This window comes from Diadema antillarum, unplaced genomic scaffold (assembly GCF_040938485.1).
Source record: "Diadema antillarum isolate AM-2024a unplaced genomic scaffold, OU_Dant_1.0 scf00000025, whole genome shotgun sequence".
Lineage (NCBI taxonomy): Eukaryota > Metazoa > Echinodermata > Echinoidea > Diadematoida > Diadematidae > Diadema > Diadema antillarum.
The window spans coordinates 1,105,683-1,123,799 of NW_027270914.1; the positions used below are offsets into that span (position 1 = coordinate 1,105,683).

General features: G+C 37.2%; 2 protein-coding genes across 2 annotated transcripts; both read left to right on the plus strand.

Moving 5' to 3' along the window:
* Positions 1–3,091: 3,091 nt before the first annotated feature.
* Positions 3,092–6,560, plus strand: LOC139733912 (proline rich transmembrane protein 1B-like). Its single transcript, XM_071644725.1, has 2 exons — positions 3,092–3,250; positions 6,387–6,560. The coding sequence occupies exons 1-2, from the start codon at positions 3,092–3,094 to the stop codon at positions 6,558–6,560; spliced, it is 333 nt and encodes a 110-aa protein (XP_071500826.1).
* Positions 6,561–9,496: 2,936 nt separating this feature from the next.
* LOC139733920 (proline-rich transmembrane protein 1-like) lies at positions 9,497–14,667 on the plus strand. Its single transcript, XM_071644736.1, has 4 exons — positions 9,497–9,503; positions 11,186–11,307; positions 13,711–13,854; positions 14,530–14,667. The coding sequence occupies exons 1-4, from the start codon at positions 9,497–9,499 to the stop codon at positions 14,665–14,667; spliced, it is 411 nt and encodes a 136-aa protein (XP_071500837.1).
* Positions 14,668–18,117: the final 3,450 nt, after the last annotated feature.

An 18,117-nucleotide genomic window follows, 5' to 3' on the forward strand; every position in this document is an offset into this window, starting at 1 on the left:
TGGCAATGATGCTCAGTAAAGAATGAATTGCTCCAGCAAAAGTAGCAGAACTTAACTTGCACTTTAGTATTGGATTTTAGGGGGTTCGTTATGTTTACAGTAGATTTTAATTGTACGGTTGGACCTACTACTCATCGACCGCCTAATGTTTATTTGCTTGATAAGAATATTTAACACTGAAATTCATGCAAAAAACTTGACCTACGTGATTGAGAGCTATATAGGCTATCAAATGCCTTTGTTCCCTTTTCGATTCGAAGTTTCAGTGCAAAAATATCGCCGTCGAACTTGCGTGGCCTCGTTTCAGCTCCCCGCGGTAACGCTCCTTATTGAGAGCGACCGCTGTTTTTGCATTGACAATGCACGCAAACCGAGTTGTATTGAACACCGTGTTGTACGAAGCTTTTTAGAAACTTCCATAGACATTACATTACGATTCGGTGAAAATATTCATTCGAAATTTTGTCCTTGATTTAAAACCATTAACTTTGTTAATGAACGGCGAATTTTCGCGTTTTCCCACACCATCCTCATCACCAGTTAAAGCCAATCCATTTTTATGTGCTTTGCGTGCAGTGAAGTGTGTACTACTATGCGTTCAGTGCGCCAATTAATACACGGTCGGTTTATTACAAGAGGGTGGTCGTAGGGCTATATCATACAGCCGACCATGGCATAAGTTCTAAATTATGAGGTAGGAAATAATCGAGACAGGTCATTGTGTAATTGAACTTAGTTAGCACTAGCAGTCTAAAATATAGGCCCTAGCCCTTGACTAGGCCCTAGCATTACCTAGCTAGGCCCTAACCGTCACGTTAGACCCTATGCCTAACTAACTTGTTAGATTTCTACATCATCGAACTCGGACACTGCGCCTATAATTGTGCATGATGTGATACGGTGCCTGTTAGTGTTACAACTTACACTGTAGAATACTGTACAACGAATAGGCTACTGTACTGTGTCAACAATGGGAATATTCCGTACGCTGATTTAGATGATTAGTTTTTGTAAAAGAAATTCGTATTTTATGTGAAGTTTTGAAAATGGATGTAAGGATTGAATTATGCAAGTGTTTATACAAGCACGAGTTGGTTGAAAAACATAATGACAAATGTACGTACCGGTACAGACGACCTAACTTAACGTTAACGTTAACATTAACAGTTTGTTAGATCTAACGTTACATGCATGAAGGCAGGCGTAGCGCAGCCCGGCCAAGAACCCAAAGCGTGAGCCGTGACTAGCTTCATACATCATGCAAATTACAGATGGGCATGAAGCGATGTAACTATCAGTTAAATAAATAAATACCTTGGAATGACTGGCAAAGTTCTTCTATAGCTAGACCCCATTTGCTGAGAATGTTCGTGACTCCATATACTAGTAGCTGCATTGTACAGTCATTGTCACCGCCGTCCATCATGATGAATAGCCGCGCTACTGTATAGCTATACGTACATAAACGTGATGATGTACGTGTGTGTGTGATGAGGCGCGGTGGCCGCCCGGCGGCGATCGATTGCGACGAAGGATATATGCAGGCCCGCTGATTGGTTCATGACTATCACATGACTTTTGCCCATCAATTTCTGAACAACGTTGTTTAATTGCTTGGATAATCATTCCGAATTGTTTTTAAACAACCGCTGTTTAAGGCAATCAAGCTCCAATTTTCTATATTTAAACAACATTGTTTAGAATTTTAAACAACAATATTTTAAACAACGAAATTTTACACAGCGTTCTAACAGTGCATGCTACATATATCATCGTAAGTCCCCAAAATCTGGTCAGGAACCTATGCAGGGATGCCCTAACAGGGTGAGTTCATTAATCTCACGCTGTACATTTAAAACTCATGCAATTTTCACGAAACTTGACCAAACTGTAGAAGAAGGCTTTAGCGTCAATAGGCAAGGTTTGCACTTTTTCAACAGATAAAACTTCATCTGTCCATGAAACAGCAGAGTCACTGAATGGTAAATGGTTATGCTTGCAGTATACTTAGTATAACTTACTTAGTGTAATGACTTAGATTTGGACCGAATGTATTTTAAAAACGACTCTGAGTCATGCATTATGTTTTCGGTTTTTGGTTTTGTTTTGTTTTTTGTTTTGATTTTCACACTCTCTATTTAATTTCTCGCATGGTCGCCTCGTGAATTTTATCCAAGTATTCTTCTTTGCTCTTACAGCAGGATGTGTTACATTGCTATATATTACACATTCATATGTTGCTTTATTGGTGTAACATAATTTTGATGTTCTTTTTTTTTCAATTTCAGTTTCAATAGTGTATTTATTTCCTTAAAAAAAAGAATGATTCAAATGCATATGTGTCAGTTTGGCTTTCATCCAACTGAAAAGGACAGTTCATTGAAAAAAAAATGGAGAAAAACTGCTGAAGCACACTTTCCCATTTATTTTATGATCCCAAAGTTAGGAATAATGTAGAAGAATAGCTCTCTTAGATAATAGTATACAAAGCTCAAGATTGACTTGGTTGACCCTTTCCCCATTTTCTTGTCCTCACAAAAAATCAGGGTGTGTATGTGTGTGTGCGTGCGCGCGCGCGCGCGTAATGTAGACTTATTAAAAGTATGTACAAGTGGATCCGCAATTACAGATATAATGCCCTTTAAAACAAAATTACTTATATGACTTACATTGTCAGGCCATTGTCAGACATGTCGGGTGGTGATCCGATAAGTCAAGATCGTCCGATTAAAGGATCACGCGCCACATGTCTGACACTCACCTGATAGTCGACCAACCAGTTCGGATTTATCAGACTGCGATCCGATACGTTTTGATGGGTGGGCGGAAGCAATGAAGTTTAGCATAATTGATCGATATATAGTCCGGTACTGGTGCATGCGCAACATATTACCAGAATATTAATCATGACAATTGATAACGATGATATTATATGAACAAAATTATGGAATGCGAGCAAACTAGTATTTTCTGGAAAAAAAATATTATGAATTCCCTACCTTTGTCGTGATGTGGAGACATTATTTAACTTTGTATACCTGTATTTTTATTTTATTTTTCCCGTTTCACCCACTTTAATTGTTAGCAGCCAATGGCTGCTCAGCCCGCGGTACCTCCCCCTCCGACCCATACAACGGTCATCGTGCGGGATGCCCAGGTGACCCCCAGTAACTATATGGTGCAGGCCATCCTCGTCACTATCTTCTGCTGTCTACCATTCGGCATCGTGGCTATCGTGAAGGCTACGGAAGTAAGTGCAGCATCGTAAAGTGGCGCTGTTGTGCAGGGGGCAATAGATTACTAATACTCTGTTATAGGGGTATTCTACTTCCAGACAGGTTCTGAGTTTGAATTCGGTGATGTGCCTATAATGGACAAGATTCCCCCCCCCCCAAACAAAAAACAAACAAACAAACAAACAAAAAACCTGCAAACAAACAAACAAACAAAAACAAAACAAAAAACTGTTTCTTTCCACGATTGTGTTCAACGTATGGGTAGACCCTATACCTCCCAAAGCCGGTACCGTAATCATGTAAAACCTAGTATAATTATAGGCTATGTTTATCTCAAACACCACACCTTCGTCGAGCACATATTTGATTGATTCAGGGTGCAGTGCTGTTTTCCTGTTTTCTTTTGTACCCCTCACTCTCTCTTTGTTTCTCTCTATCTTCCCTTCCTCCTTGTTTTTCCGTCCATTTTTTTTTTGTGTGTGTGTGTGTATCTTTCTCTTGCCCGTATCTTCTTATTTTCATTGCATCGTTTCAACATACGTTTTTCAAAGAATGCATAATTTTCCGGTTTGGAGACAATATACAAAACAATGCAAATATGCTCATCCCTTGTTTTTAAAAAGGCAGGATATTTCACTTTTCCCATACTCTACAGGTTGTGAATAGGCTACTTGATGATTATGTTGATAATACTATTTAAATCACGTGAATAATGAAATGTTTGTACAGTTGTATGATTTTGTTACCGTATGTGCATCTTATATGATTATGCGTTTCTTTACAACTGATAAGTAGTATTTTGTTATCATTTTTTGTTCATTCCTTGGAAAAAAATAAATAAAAAATGATAATAACAGTGTTGATTTTATAATCAATGTTTGTCTCTTTAGGTACGGCAACTTATGTATGTATGAATGCATTTATGTTTGCATAGATGTGTATACATTCAGGGGCGGATCCAGAAATTCCGTAAAGGGGAGGCGCCTTTACAAAATTAAAGGGGGGCGCACCCCCCCCCCCCCCCATTTTTTCTTTTTCTGCCTTCTTTTTTTTTTTTTTTTTTTTTTGGTTTGTTTTAACGCAAAAATAAAAAATAAAGAGGGGGCGCGCGCCCGGTGCGATCCCCTCTGGATCCGCCACTGATACATTGAATGTGTCTACTCTATATCATAATTATGCTTAATCATTGTGCCAAAGAGCAAAGAACAACTGCTTTGATTGAAATTCAGAACGTTGTTTATGTGTACGGATATCCTCGGTGACAGAGAGATAAACATAGGCTCGCCTAAATCATAATGAAACATGATGAAAGAAGAATTTACTGATTATGCACGCATACTAACTAATACTGATTACCCACAGTATGATCATTTCACTTTACATTACAATGCTCCTTGCCCAACAAATGATATTAGAATATGTTGCATGAAGGTTTGCGTAAATGAGGGGCAAAGTTTGCGATTGGTAACACCATGTCTGCGTAGTCCTTGTGGGGATCGTTGCTTGGCAGAAAAAAAGCTTTTTCTCTCTCTTCTTTCTTTCTATAAAACAACAACAACTTCGAAAGAGCAGAGTTAGGAGGGAAACGACATATAGAGAGCGTGAAAAGAAACAAATACGTTTAGCACTGAGCTATATAGTCGAAGTTGCACTAGTGGAGACGGGATAAAGGGGTCAGAGAGAGTCGTAATTGAGAACATGGTGAACATTAGGTAAAAAGTTCGGACAGCGTTGGGATGAGAGTTGAAATAGACGGGAAGGGGGGGGGGTTAGAGGGAGGAGTTGACGGTTGAAAAATCATGGAGATGGGAGAGAGAAGTGAAGATTCGTGACACCATAAAAGGGGAGAGAAACGGAAGTCGGTAAACGATCTGGACCTGGTACAAGTATATGGAACGCGGAATCAAAACAGCAAAAGTGGGGTATATCGGGAAGGAAAGAGGTATCATAAAAGTCGAGGAGAGACAGGGGCGGATCCAGGAATTCTGTAAAGGGGGAGGGGTGCAACTAATATTTCTGGTGCCACTTCCGGCTTTCATTTCATTTTTTTTCTTTTGTTTTCAACGAAAAATAAAGGGGGCGTGCACCGGTTGTGCCCCCCCCCCCGGATCCGCCACTGAGAGACGAGACTATAGATTAGCACAAAGAAAAAGGAAAGAGAGAGAGGGGGAAAAAAAGAGGAATGAAAGCTAAAACAGTGAAGGGGGGTGAGTTGATGTTAGGAATGAATCTATAGGAGAGAGAGAAAAAAAAAACTATTAGAGTTTACGTTATGAAAAAGGTTCCTGTGGAAGAAAGGGAAAGGAATGTAGACATGAGGGGGGAAGGCACTGACGAATAACCTGTAAAGAAACTCTAAAATATTGGTGTGTCCTGAAAAGAATGGTTCGGGGTGTAAAGAAGCATAAATAAAAGAAAGAAAAAGATACATGGAGTAGAAACAGACTATATAAGAGAAAGAAAGGAGTGGAATGAAAGTGACTGCAGAGAGCTAGATAAGATAGAAAAAGAGAAACTAATAGTCTCCACTATAGTGCAACTCCAACTTACAGTCTCTCCACTTGTCATCATCGTCCTTCCTTACACTATCCCTGCGCACTTCCCTCCACTACTCTCCTCTTTCTATATAGGCTCTTCCTCTGCCAATCAACATTCCCTACAAGGACTTTGTACACGTGGCGTTAATACCACAAACATTTCTCCCTCTTAATTGTACATTTATAGACATTGAGCAAACACCGTAATTTTTAATCAAACTTGTTCAAGATACGAATTGATCTTATTTGAGTTCATTTCATTTATTTCATTTTCAGCAACAAATACCAGTACGCAAGACATATTATCTTTGAAATACAGTACCGGGTATACTTTTTCTACATACATCGAAGTGTGATATTAGCCCAAGAAATTCAGAGAGCAACAGATGCATGATATGCACCTCTTAATGAAAATGTTCATTGATTTCAGTTTCCCAAAAATTGAAAGAACAGACAACATCAAAAACAAAAACAATTGCGATGACAAGAATGCACATGATTGCTCTGTAAAATCCAGATATTATATGCATCCTCTCTAAGAGGTTGCAGTACTTTGTTATTTTAGTACGTACTCTATATTATGCAGGGCTCTGTGCATCTCTTTTATCTACAGGTCAATTCACGGTTTGCAACCGGCGACGTAGTGGGCGCTCAAGAGTCTTCTCGCTCGGCGAAGAAGTGGGCAACGATCGGTCTTATCACGGGCATCATTCTCAACCTCGCGTGGATTATCTTTGTCGTCGTCTACTACGTCGTAATCCTCGCGGCTTTCAGCCGGGCGTTTTAGTAATCAAAATGTTTTTAAAAAGCATTGCGAAAAACAATGAAATACACCTCTTTCATGGGACAGAGACATTTCTTTGCGTAGTGAGTTTGGATTGCAATCAGAGTTTTCTATCTTTTACTCATGTTCAATGACACGCATCTTGTATTTTGGGTATTTTGTTGGTTTGATAGAATGTGGCTTTGACGTGATTATGTGATAAGTATTTTGTATTCAAAGCATTGAGGAGATATGTGAGGTGGATCTGTTTTTAATTATCCGAATACTTCATGGTAATATATCACCGAAGAGGAAAAAGCCTACGAAAACTGCGTACCATTCATCATCACATTAGTTTTCCGTGACAATACACACAAATGGAAGCCTTTTTGACTTAATCATTCGATGATACAAGCAAATAGGCGTAACATATTTATTGTCTTTTGTCTCACTTATTACCAAATTTGTTGCTTACCTAGTCATATCAAAGTGTATCGCAGAGTCAATAAAGAGAATGAATTTAGCCCTCTATTAACAAGATGCCGATTGTGGATGATTGTTCGTGTCTGTTTCAAGGCAAATGACAGAAGCAGGGTGACTGTTTACTAACCATAAAACTGTCATGGAGTCTGATGGAACAAGAAATGATGAGGATTGAAAAGGAGCCATTGAACAAGGTGGGGAGAGAGAAAGAAAGAAAGAAAGATATAGAGAAATTACATGTGCAAGAGACATGGGAGAGAACAAAGAAAGAACATGAGGGAGGGGGAGGGGAGGGGACGTAATGAGAATACTATAACAATTTTCTGTGTGCGTGTGTGTGTGTGTTTTCGTGTGGTTACTAAGCCTGATTTCAGCCGGGTTAGACGCAATATTAAGATTATTGTGCTCTTACCCTTTTTTTGTCCAATGGTGTCATTTTTTTCCAAAACACACCAAAATGCAGCTTGCGTGACTTTTGTAGTTTACCCTCCCCTGCTCCTACACATACATATACCCATCCATGCATAAAAACAAACACAGGAATCTGTGCAGATTTAATTTCACATGTATCTCTCATATTCATATACACAGACCCATCAGGCAGAAACACATACAGGAATCTGTGCAGATTACTCAAAACACAATAAATATGATCATGTTGCGTCTAACCGGGCTCAAATTTCACGTGTATTAATTATCATAATATACGTTATATTTTATAATTCAGTATTTCAATTAAATTCATTTATTTTCTTCAAACATAATGTAATACACGGAAAAATCACAATGATCTTGAGTACACATGGTACATGAGATTTGACTTTACCATGAAAATTAGAGGTAAATATGAATCAAAAGCATATCATCAAAGTTACAAATCAACCTTGTTATATGTTTCATTATCCATGCTCTGAGTCCATTGGAAAGCAGAGCTTGTAAATTATGGACAATTCATACAATCGACTCAAAACCTACAAAAGAAAAAATATTAAATTAATCTAAACGAAACAGACATTACAGGACAGACGTGGCAGAAGGAAAAAAAGCTTCTTTTTCGTCACGTTGCAGAAGAAAAAGCAACAACTACAAAATTCCAAAAATACAACATGACTGCAATGTCTACAAGCTGCTATAGAGAATCGGAACAGGGTTAATCAAGAACGTTGCTTGAAAGGCTGTAAAGCTGTACTTACAAAATATTAGAGTATACGTTTCATTATTTGAGGATGATGATATACAAATTATCATTTAAGTGGGATTCCAACAAACACAATTTTAACTAGCCTTCAAAAGAGTATACATTTAGAGATTAATCTAAGTGGGAACGTGTGCGAGCAAATAATTTTTAATCCTTTCTTTTGTTATTACAAAGGTTTAACAATGTTGATGGGTGTTTCCCATGCTAACATTCCAAAATTTCAGTATGGCAATCTCAAGAAAGAATTATACAGCCAGCAAAGAACCTCTGGCTATTTCATGGTTTACTTGAAAACCTGGAATATGGAACAAAAGCAAAGAAAAATCATACAAAAACCATTCACACACACACTCACACACACACACACACACACACACACATAATATTCTATATTCACACTCAAATACACGCACACATTCTGAATAACAAATAAAGCTTGTTATATCCACACTACTCTCATTATCACTTTATTGAAGTTATAGGAAACATTGGAAGAGGTAATACATGCATGTAACACAATATACACAGCGAACTCACTATATCAATACGTTGCCCAGGACAATAAGTGTAGATAAACACGCAGGACAAATCACAGAATATACATAAACAGACATGTAATAGGAAGCCTTACGAAAAATACCACACATTATAAAGTTCTATTTGGATCTCAACTCGGAATAGCCCCCCCCCCCCCCCCTCTTCAATAAAAAAAAAGAATAATGAATGTCAAACTTAACATTTGCTGAGCCAAAGAATTAACCTTATTTCCAAACCGGAATGGGTATAGGAAGCAGGTAAAAAAAAGAAAAGAAAAAGATAGAAAGTAGATTGTTCAGACTGCTAAAATCAAAAGGGCGCCTGGAAATTTAAAGTCAACAGCTGTCTCTCACTATAGGCATTGCGTGTTCCACGAAGGCATCGTGGGCGTCATACACGTAAAAGTTCGGAACACAACACAGTATACCAATTACGTTATTTACGACTCTGTTTTGATAGTATTCAAACAATGATAGTGGTACCAAGTTCATCAATAATTTATTCTGCACACAATATAGGGCAAAGTCGGAAGTCCATGAGATCGTAACTACACTGAGCACCGATTGTCAAAATTGATTCTTATCAAGACGGCGCATCCCTATAACACCCATGTACAAGAAAGACATTAGAAACAACGCTGTACGTTAATGATTACTGGAAAAGAAAAGAGTGAGCGATTTGTGCTGTATAGAGTGTTACTTCCTTGCTGCTTCTGACATCTGTGCTGTACACACAAGAAATAATGTCGGGTAAGGACATTCTTGGTAGTTTTCAATATTAACATATCACCTTTTTTTAACATAAGACTATTACTGCACTGAATTAGCAGACGTTATTCGATGATCTAGCTGTACAAAAAAGTGTTAAGAAGCAAGCTGGGTAGCTTGAACAGAATATGCTTTTGGTTTAGCATGTTGTTTTTTCGTTTGTTTGTTTGTTTGTTTGTTTGATTTTTCCTTTTCCTTGTTAATTCATGGACTAGTTGAAAAAGTTAGGATTACGAGGATTTAATGGAATGTCATAACACTTAAACGATTAGAATGATAACAATACGATAAAACGGGGGCAGCTCTACACTGTCACTCCATTATTACTACTCTACATCCATTTTCAAATGATTAATACATTTATAATGATACTTTGGGCGCGAGTCACAAGACCAACATCCACGAGTCATACAGCCCACGAGTCACACAACTCACAAGTCATGCACCCCATGAGTTATGTACAACCCATTAGTTCGACACTGTTAAAGGCCCACGAGACCGACACATTAAGCCCCGTGTTGTATCTGTCGAACTCTTGGGTTGTTTTTACTTAGTGTCGAAGTCATGGGCTTTATTTGCCTATAATTTCCAACTCATTCGCTATATGACTCGTGAGCTGTATGTCTCATGAACCCGTTTTCAATGTCAAACTCGTGGGCTGCATGACTCGTGGGTGTCGGTCTTGTGGGATGACCCCGATACTTTATGCTTATTATGTCCAGTGAAACAATTGCCATCAGTCATAACACACTGTACCGAGGGACCACTGTTGCTCACCAGTAGAGTGCCTACACTATATAGGCCTACATCACAAACGTAATGATAGCAGTGGTCTATCAATGATATATATAGCGGTGATATAATATAGTATAGGCAACGTCACTATCGTCAGCGTTGGAAAGGTTGGAAAACCTTGATTCTTTCCTTATATGTTTTGTTTTGCGTTGTTTTTCAAGTGCTTGGCGTTTTTTGATTTCCTCACGGTTTCGACTTCTCTGTAACCTTTGCCATTCTATTTGTCTAAATCTTAAACCCTTTTATGATAGTCAGCTTGATTGTGGTGTAGGAATGATTATTTTAAACCAAAACAAGACCTTGTGTCCTACACTGGTACAGTCTATAATGGCCATTTAGAGAAATGATTGTTGTCTTCATATTATAACAACGTACTTGAAACTCCTGTAAAGAACAGATAATAATAACACAAATTAATCTCGTTACTGCTTTACTTGGCATGACACCCTTATTTCTAATGCACCTGCACACAAAAGACAATCATTGTAGCAGGATGTAGCTCAACGATCACGGCTAAATTTGAGAGCGAACGAACAGATCACTACATGCATCTTGCTTTGATAAGAATTAAACTCGACGTACTTCCTCTTCAAGTTTATGCTGGTTCTACTCTCAAGAAATTAATTTCTGTATTTCCGTAATACTATGTTCTCTGTAGACATGGTATAGGACAATAAATGAAATCTCTTCAGTTCATTTCAATCAATATATTTAAAAAAAAAATAATGAAACGATTAGACTTCACATTGGTAGCAGGTTAGAGGCAATTAACAACATAACTTATTGATTTCAATTTTCTATGAGCGTGGATTAATCTCTTTGTCATGGTGACAAACATCCCCCAAAAAATGCTTAACTGTTCTTGGCAGGTGTTGACGAAAAATCCCTTCTGCAGAGTGCAGTACCGCCATACGAAGAGGCACCACCTGCTTATCAGCCGAGCAACTACGGTGCAACACCAACAGCTCCTGTTCGGCCGGTGATCATAACTGTAAGTATTAATTATAAAATGGGCTTTAGAGTCCCTGCAATCAGATTGGTCAATTGTCATGCATTGATTTTTACTGATCCACACTGGTAAGATCCCAACACATGGCTCAAGTCTTGTACAGTGTTGTAGTTGTACCGGACACATAATGGGGAAAATGGTTATTCATTAATTTACGGGCCCATTTTATAACACAAATAATGACCAGGCCTATTTCGTGGATCAGTGGGGATTGGATGCTCTCGTTCCATTTTTGAACAGTCTAAAACCCATTCGCTGCGCTCGTGGGTTTAAACAGCTATAAAGATAAACTCGTGCACCCAATTCTCACCGATCCACTCTGTCCAGTGCATCATTTTGTGTAATGATGATGCATGCCGCTTCAGTTTGCCTCATTGCAGAGTACTTTGCTAAGTGCAGATCCCAATTTCCTATTTGGGAATATAATTATAATAACGATATAGGCGCACCTGTGGTTGAGTGCCTTGTCTGCTACCCTATCGGCGCGCCGGTTTCACGTTATACCAGGGCGATCTTCAGGCAGACTGACTCTTAGGCGGTTGCCTGGCTGGTCTGTTCCGGTATCTGCACTTTGATATTCACGCAAAAGAAAGTATAACGAAAATTCCACAAAATATAATTTTATATGAAAAGCACACATTCCCTGAACTTGTCACGGACATATGTCAAGGGTAATATTATTCCCCCTGCTTTCTGAAAAAGTTAAGTCTAGTGCTCTTTCATTAAAAGTGAAAATTTTTAATTTTATTTTTATTTTCTTTGTATGGTAGTCCAAATGTGATGTCATGATCCGTAGTAGTCTTCTGATCCAGCGATCTCGTCACCAAAACTTTAAGAATTCATAACTTTTGAATGGATTTTCCTCAAACTTTGACGGATGTAATATTGCACCCTTCACTCAATCAACATGTGTTTTGGGGGTTATTTCCCACTTAACTCGTAATATTGTTTTTTAGATGCCACATTTTATCCTGCAAGCTTGGTGTCATTTGAACTTCATCATACTTGTTTGATTAAAATCGGACCCGAAATTATGATGTTCTGGTATTACAAAGTTTCATAATTATGTTAATAAGTACAGTGATAGATTCTTTCTGTTCCCAAACACGGAACTCAACAATAACTGAATTGTATACTGATAAATATTGTAAAGCCATGCACACCAGTTTTAGTTGGTTATGTGGCTATTAACAAGAAAATTAGGGGGCTTGGAAATTCATGAAAATGAGGTTTTTTGCATTTTCACACGGCACTGATAATGATATGGAGGAATCCCATGCGTACATCGGTGTTGTAATGCCTCGAAGCACACCCATTTAAACACGAAAAATACGGTCAAGAAGAGATAGACCAATTCTTCGTTTTAAATTGTGTGTGTTGAATTACATCGCAACGATGCCTTCAAAGAAGAAAAGGTTTTTCATTAGATTATTCATTTGTTCATTAGTAATAGTTTATCGTGTATGTGATGCTTATATATCTTTATACATTATATTGATTAAAGTGACAATACTACCATTGAAACGAACTTCCCGTCCTATACCATTTGCACTGAGAACAGTCTGCCCATTCTATATGAGTTGCCATACGATGGATTAAACACCATTACCAGCAAAGACAATCACCAATAAAATGAAAGAAAAATAGTTATATTACAATAAAAAAGGAAAGAAAAATTGTTCCATTACCAAGTTTAGTTCAGGTTAATTTCATTTCATATTTCCATATATACCTCAAGGGAATAACAAATAATTTGTCATTGTTACAACAAAATGATAAAAGCACAATAATAATATATGTTTATACAACCATTTCCTTACAGCGCACATTGCAAAATAAAGAATTCTCTACTGAACACAAAATTATATTTGTTGTGTTATAGTTGTCATAAAGAAGTAACAATTTCATTTTATAGAGATTATGCATAAAAGCTATAACTTGTATGTTATGAAATAACATGTCCAAAAATTCTTACGTGTGAGAGTTACGAGGAACGGATATGAGTGTCTTGGCCAAATACACTGCAGAAGTATTCTGATAATGAAAAATTGACGATTAAACTTGCATAGACCTCAAGTTGTTTCGGCTAGCTGTTGAATAAATTCAAAGTATTTTGCTGGTTTTTGTTTTGTTTTGTTTTGTTTTTGTTTTGTTTTGTTTTGTTTTGTTTTGTTTTGTTTTGTTTTGTTTTGTTTTGTTTTGGGGGTTTCTTTTTTTTTTGAGGGGAAGTCGATCATTTCAATATTTGGGTCAATTGAACCTGATTGCTAATAGTTCGCAAAGGTAGTATGTCGAAAGAAAGGCAAATGAAAAAAAAAAAAGAGAAACTGTTGCAATCAGCAGGTGCGAAACAAATTCCTCCAATTCGTGTTCCTTCTATTCTAGGAGGCTGGAGAGGCGATTTCCAACGCACGTGTGATCGTGAGGCAGGCTCCCCGTCCACCTCCAGACTACACAGTGTTCGCTGTTTTAGTTACTGTATTCTTCTGCCTACCATTCGGAATTATTGGCGTCATTAGGGCCTCAAATGTAAGTCAGACCTGTTAACTCTTTGAGTACTGTCAGTATTGCCCAATTGTACGCAATATCAATGAAATTCTGGCATGGTGGTAGCGAGTGGGTTAAGCGAGAGGTGTTACTATGATAACGTTAGACCATTTTCATTGGGCATCTGCTATAGTTTCCCATCTCCACTATATTATACGAATCTACTACGCCGACTCCCCTGTATTCCTGAACGATATTCAACGAGGTTGCATTAGACATCTTTTTTTTTTTTCTTGTGATATCAATTCTGTTTGTCCTTCGCTCAGGAATAGGGTTTTGTTTTCTAATTTAGAAATCTTCATTAATTTTATTCTCTTGCCTCAATGATACAACATTATATGCTCAGTGACTAACCTTACAATTTCCTTTTGAAGTATGATGACCATCCGATCTTATACTTCAGAATTTCTTAAGTAATTATCGTAAATTTGGTAGTATAATATACATTTTGTTATTCCAATTATTATACACACTTATTTGCATTGCACGAATCTATTGTAATTTGTAGGCATAAGTTGTTGTTTTCTGAGTAATTACTGAAAGGAATACTGGATCTATACATTGGATCATGTTGATGAAAATAAATCAAACAAACAAACAAGCAATAGATTGTTATTTCATGTTCATTTCGGTGATTTTCTCTGTTCTTACCCGCAGGCGAGGCAGCGGTACATGCTTGGCGATTTCGAAGGTGCGGAGAGAGACGCGAAATCAGCCCGCAGTTGGTCGTTGATAGGGTTGATGAGCGGATGCGTCCTGGCTAGTATTCTTCTGGTCGTTCTTCTTGTGTATTAAATTGAATTTGAATTTGAATTCTATTTCACTTCCGCCAGCAACAGACAGAAAAGCAATATACACATATATTTTGAGCAGGCTTATCATAATATTGCAATACAATTCTATGCAAAAATAAAACATATTCTTGTCAACAAGTCACAATAAACACACACACCTCGAGACACGTCATATACATTGTATTCTATTTAAAGACAAAACAAAAACAATATAAGTCATATGTGGACTTTCTTCTTGGTTCGAAAATAACAACATATTATTGTGTTCCAATTGCAGGCCTCTTTAATATCCCCCCCCCCAAAAAAAAAAAAAGCAAGAAAAGAAATTGAAATAAAAAGAAGGGTCATTGTTGTTATAATATTCAAGACAATTACTTTGATGTGAAGGATACAGCTTTATATAATTCCAAATATCAACCATTGAATTTAATGCAGATTTGTGTGTGAGTTTTTACAAACTCTTGTGTGTTGATGGAACATCACACACTGCCGCCACTTTCAGTATACGTGGTATATTATACTTACATCACTGGTATGTTAAGATATATATGATATGCTTAAAATTCCGTAACATTCCCTATTATAATGTATATAGGAGTCGCCTCGACGAATTCTATTCGACGGATTTCTTGGACGCGGCATGGCATTGCCCTTGTTTGTTTATCAATGGCTTTATTCAAGTCCAAGCCAGTGTGAATAGAAAAAAAAAAGAAAAGGTCCACCGTTTCATGCCAAAACGAAGGCTGGTTAAAACACGTAAGTAAAGTACAAAGCACTTTATATTAACTGTTGGAAGTTTACTGTTAGACATTACTACAACACAAATTACGCATACAGTGTATAAGTCACACTTTATAATTGTGCTCTCAAATATCTATAACTTGATATCACTGCATTAAAATGGCAATTAAACAATGATATATCCATCATCCACGGCATCAGTCTAATAATACGTGATAATTACGGTTAAAAAAAGGGAATATGCCTACTGAAATTTTGTGGTAACCAAAATGGGAGTGTCATGAAAAACAGCCTTTTTCCTTGACTAATCCGCTAATTCAACGCTTTCCACTTGTTCAATATCGTCACAGCTTGCTCTGACAGGCAAGGGAAAAAAAATGGAGACTATAAAGTGCAGTTGCGCTCATCTCTCATTATTTTTTTTTTCATTAATGGTCTCAATGAGTAACTCTCTCTTTTGGCCAAAGATCCCCTCACTTTGTGTATCAAGGAGGTATCAGGCGAGGCACCAGGAGGTACCATCAAGGAGGTACCAGGATCCAGGAGGGGGTGCACCGGGCACCCCCCCCCCCCCCCCTTTAAGGAACCATCCTTGACAGCTATATAGTATTGAACCTTTTTTTTTTCTGCCTGTCAGCTGAAGAAACCCGGCAGTGGTACAAGAATACCTTTTTGAGGCCTTTCCTTTCGTTCTTTTTTGTGTTTGCTTATCAACTGATTTTAATACCCCGGAAGTGGCAAAATAACAACTTTGCGCCCCCCCCCCCTTACAAAATTCCTATATCAGTCCCTGTCAACACAAAGGAACGTCGTTGGCCTATAACTGTAACAACGTAAAAGTTTCCAAGAAGTTGCTGAAAATATGGTACATGTATAAGGGGGGGACCTTCACGGGTTTAATAGTTTGTAGAAAGCGTTATCTGTTTTGTTTGTTTGTCTGTTCTGGTTATTTGTGTTTTTGTTGTTTTTAGCTTCTGTCACATAGACATACGATTATTGAGTATTTCAAAAGAAGAGCATGGAAGGACAGTCATGTCTATTACACTATATTAAAGTCGTTTGCTGTGAACCAGAAAGGCTTTATCATAATATTGGGGGTATTGGGTTAATGGTATTATGTTGTATAAAGCTCGATTTCTCTGCATTATGGTGTCAGGCTTAATTTATTTAGAATTTTCAGTTAAATGCTAAGTAAAACAAGAGGGTATTTACCCTACATTTCGAACAATGCTTACAAATATTCTCACTTCTGATTAGATAAACTTTTTGTTTCATGATTCATGTTTGTTTCGTTTTTACTTAAGCTCAAATCTAAGAACCCGTTAGTTAAAGTATACTACACACGTATATATTTATTAACAGCGACACACACAATAAGTATTTTACTATAAATTCTATTAGTTATTCGTTGTTCTTGTTTATTTTCTATCGTTTAAACTAAGATGTCTTCTTGTTACATGGATCAGTCATTTTCATGTCTGTCATTATTTTAAAGGTTAATGTTTTACCCCTAACTTATGGACTATGCAGCCGTCGAGTGTTCGCGGAAGATTGTAATCATATGATTATTGTATTTATAGTTTTTTACATTCTTGTGGATTTTCTCACGTATATAAAACTGTTATGACTTTTGGTGTAAGTTCAGATTCATCCAGGTAACGTTCAAAAAGGTACAAAATTAAATCAGTTTATCTGGACTTACTGTTTTGATTCCGAAAACGGTTTCTCGTCCGACCCTGTGAGCTTCAGCAGCTCGTCTGATTTGATGGCGGGGAGGTGCCGTTGCGCAGACGAGAAACTGCCTCGGAATCAAAACAGTATAAGTCCAGATGAATAGATTTGATTTTGTACCTTTATTCTTATGACGTTTGTAGGTGTAATATTTGTATATTTGTGGTATGATATCTTCTTGACAGTCTTACAGTATATGAACATGGATTGAAATTTAGGTTGAACTTAACGTGTGTGTATCAAATGATTGGAGAGATGATGATTCATGTTACCCATTTTACTTTCTTACATGTATAAATTATTAACTGGGTGTATCGTACGTTTTTTTAATCATTCTCACCTCACTTCTGTTATTATAAGAACAAAGATGTTTTTGAGAGGGACAAGACCATTGTTTGAAGACATGTAACTCTATCTATCTATCTCCTCCTCTCACACTTGAGCCTCGTTCTTTCTCTCTTAGCCTCTCTAATTCTCTCAATCTCTTGTGTACATTATAACATTGTGACATTTTGCACCTTTTAATTAGTTTTGATAAAATTAAGGTACATGAAACACGTCGAATGCTATTTAAAGGTATCGTTTCCCATTCGGAGCAGTGAATTTAAAAGAAAATATTCGAGTTATTACATCTGATGCATATGTGTAGGTCTGTTGTATCACAAAACATGCTGCCTTATAAAAAAAAAAAATCACAATAAAGCCTAAAATATAAGGAGATATCACTATTTTATCAATAAACCATAACTGTGAAGGCGGTTTATTCTAGAAACAATTTTATTATAACTATTGTCTACATTTTGTACATTTATTTTAACCAGTTTACTTATCATAGATTATACTGATTAACACTTTTACATTGGGTGTTTGTATTTCTAACATACATTTTAGAATTATTTTGAATCATTAAACTTGTTTTTTTTTTTGCTTCATCTGCAAATGGAAAATAATGCCTTGAAAATAAGTTTCTTGCGGTTGA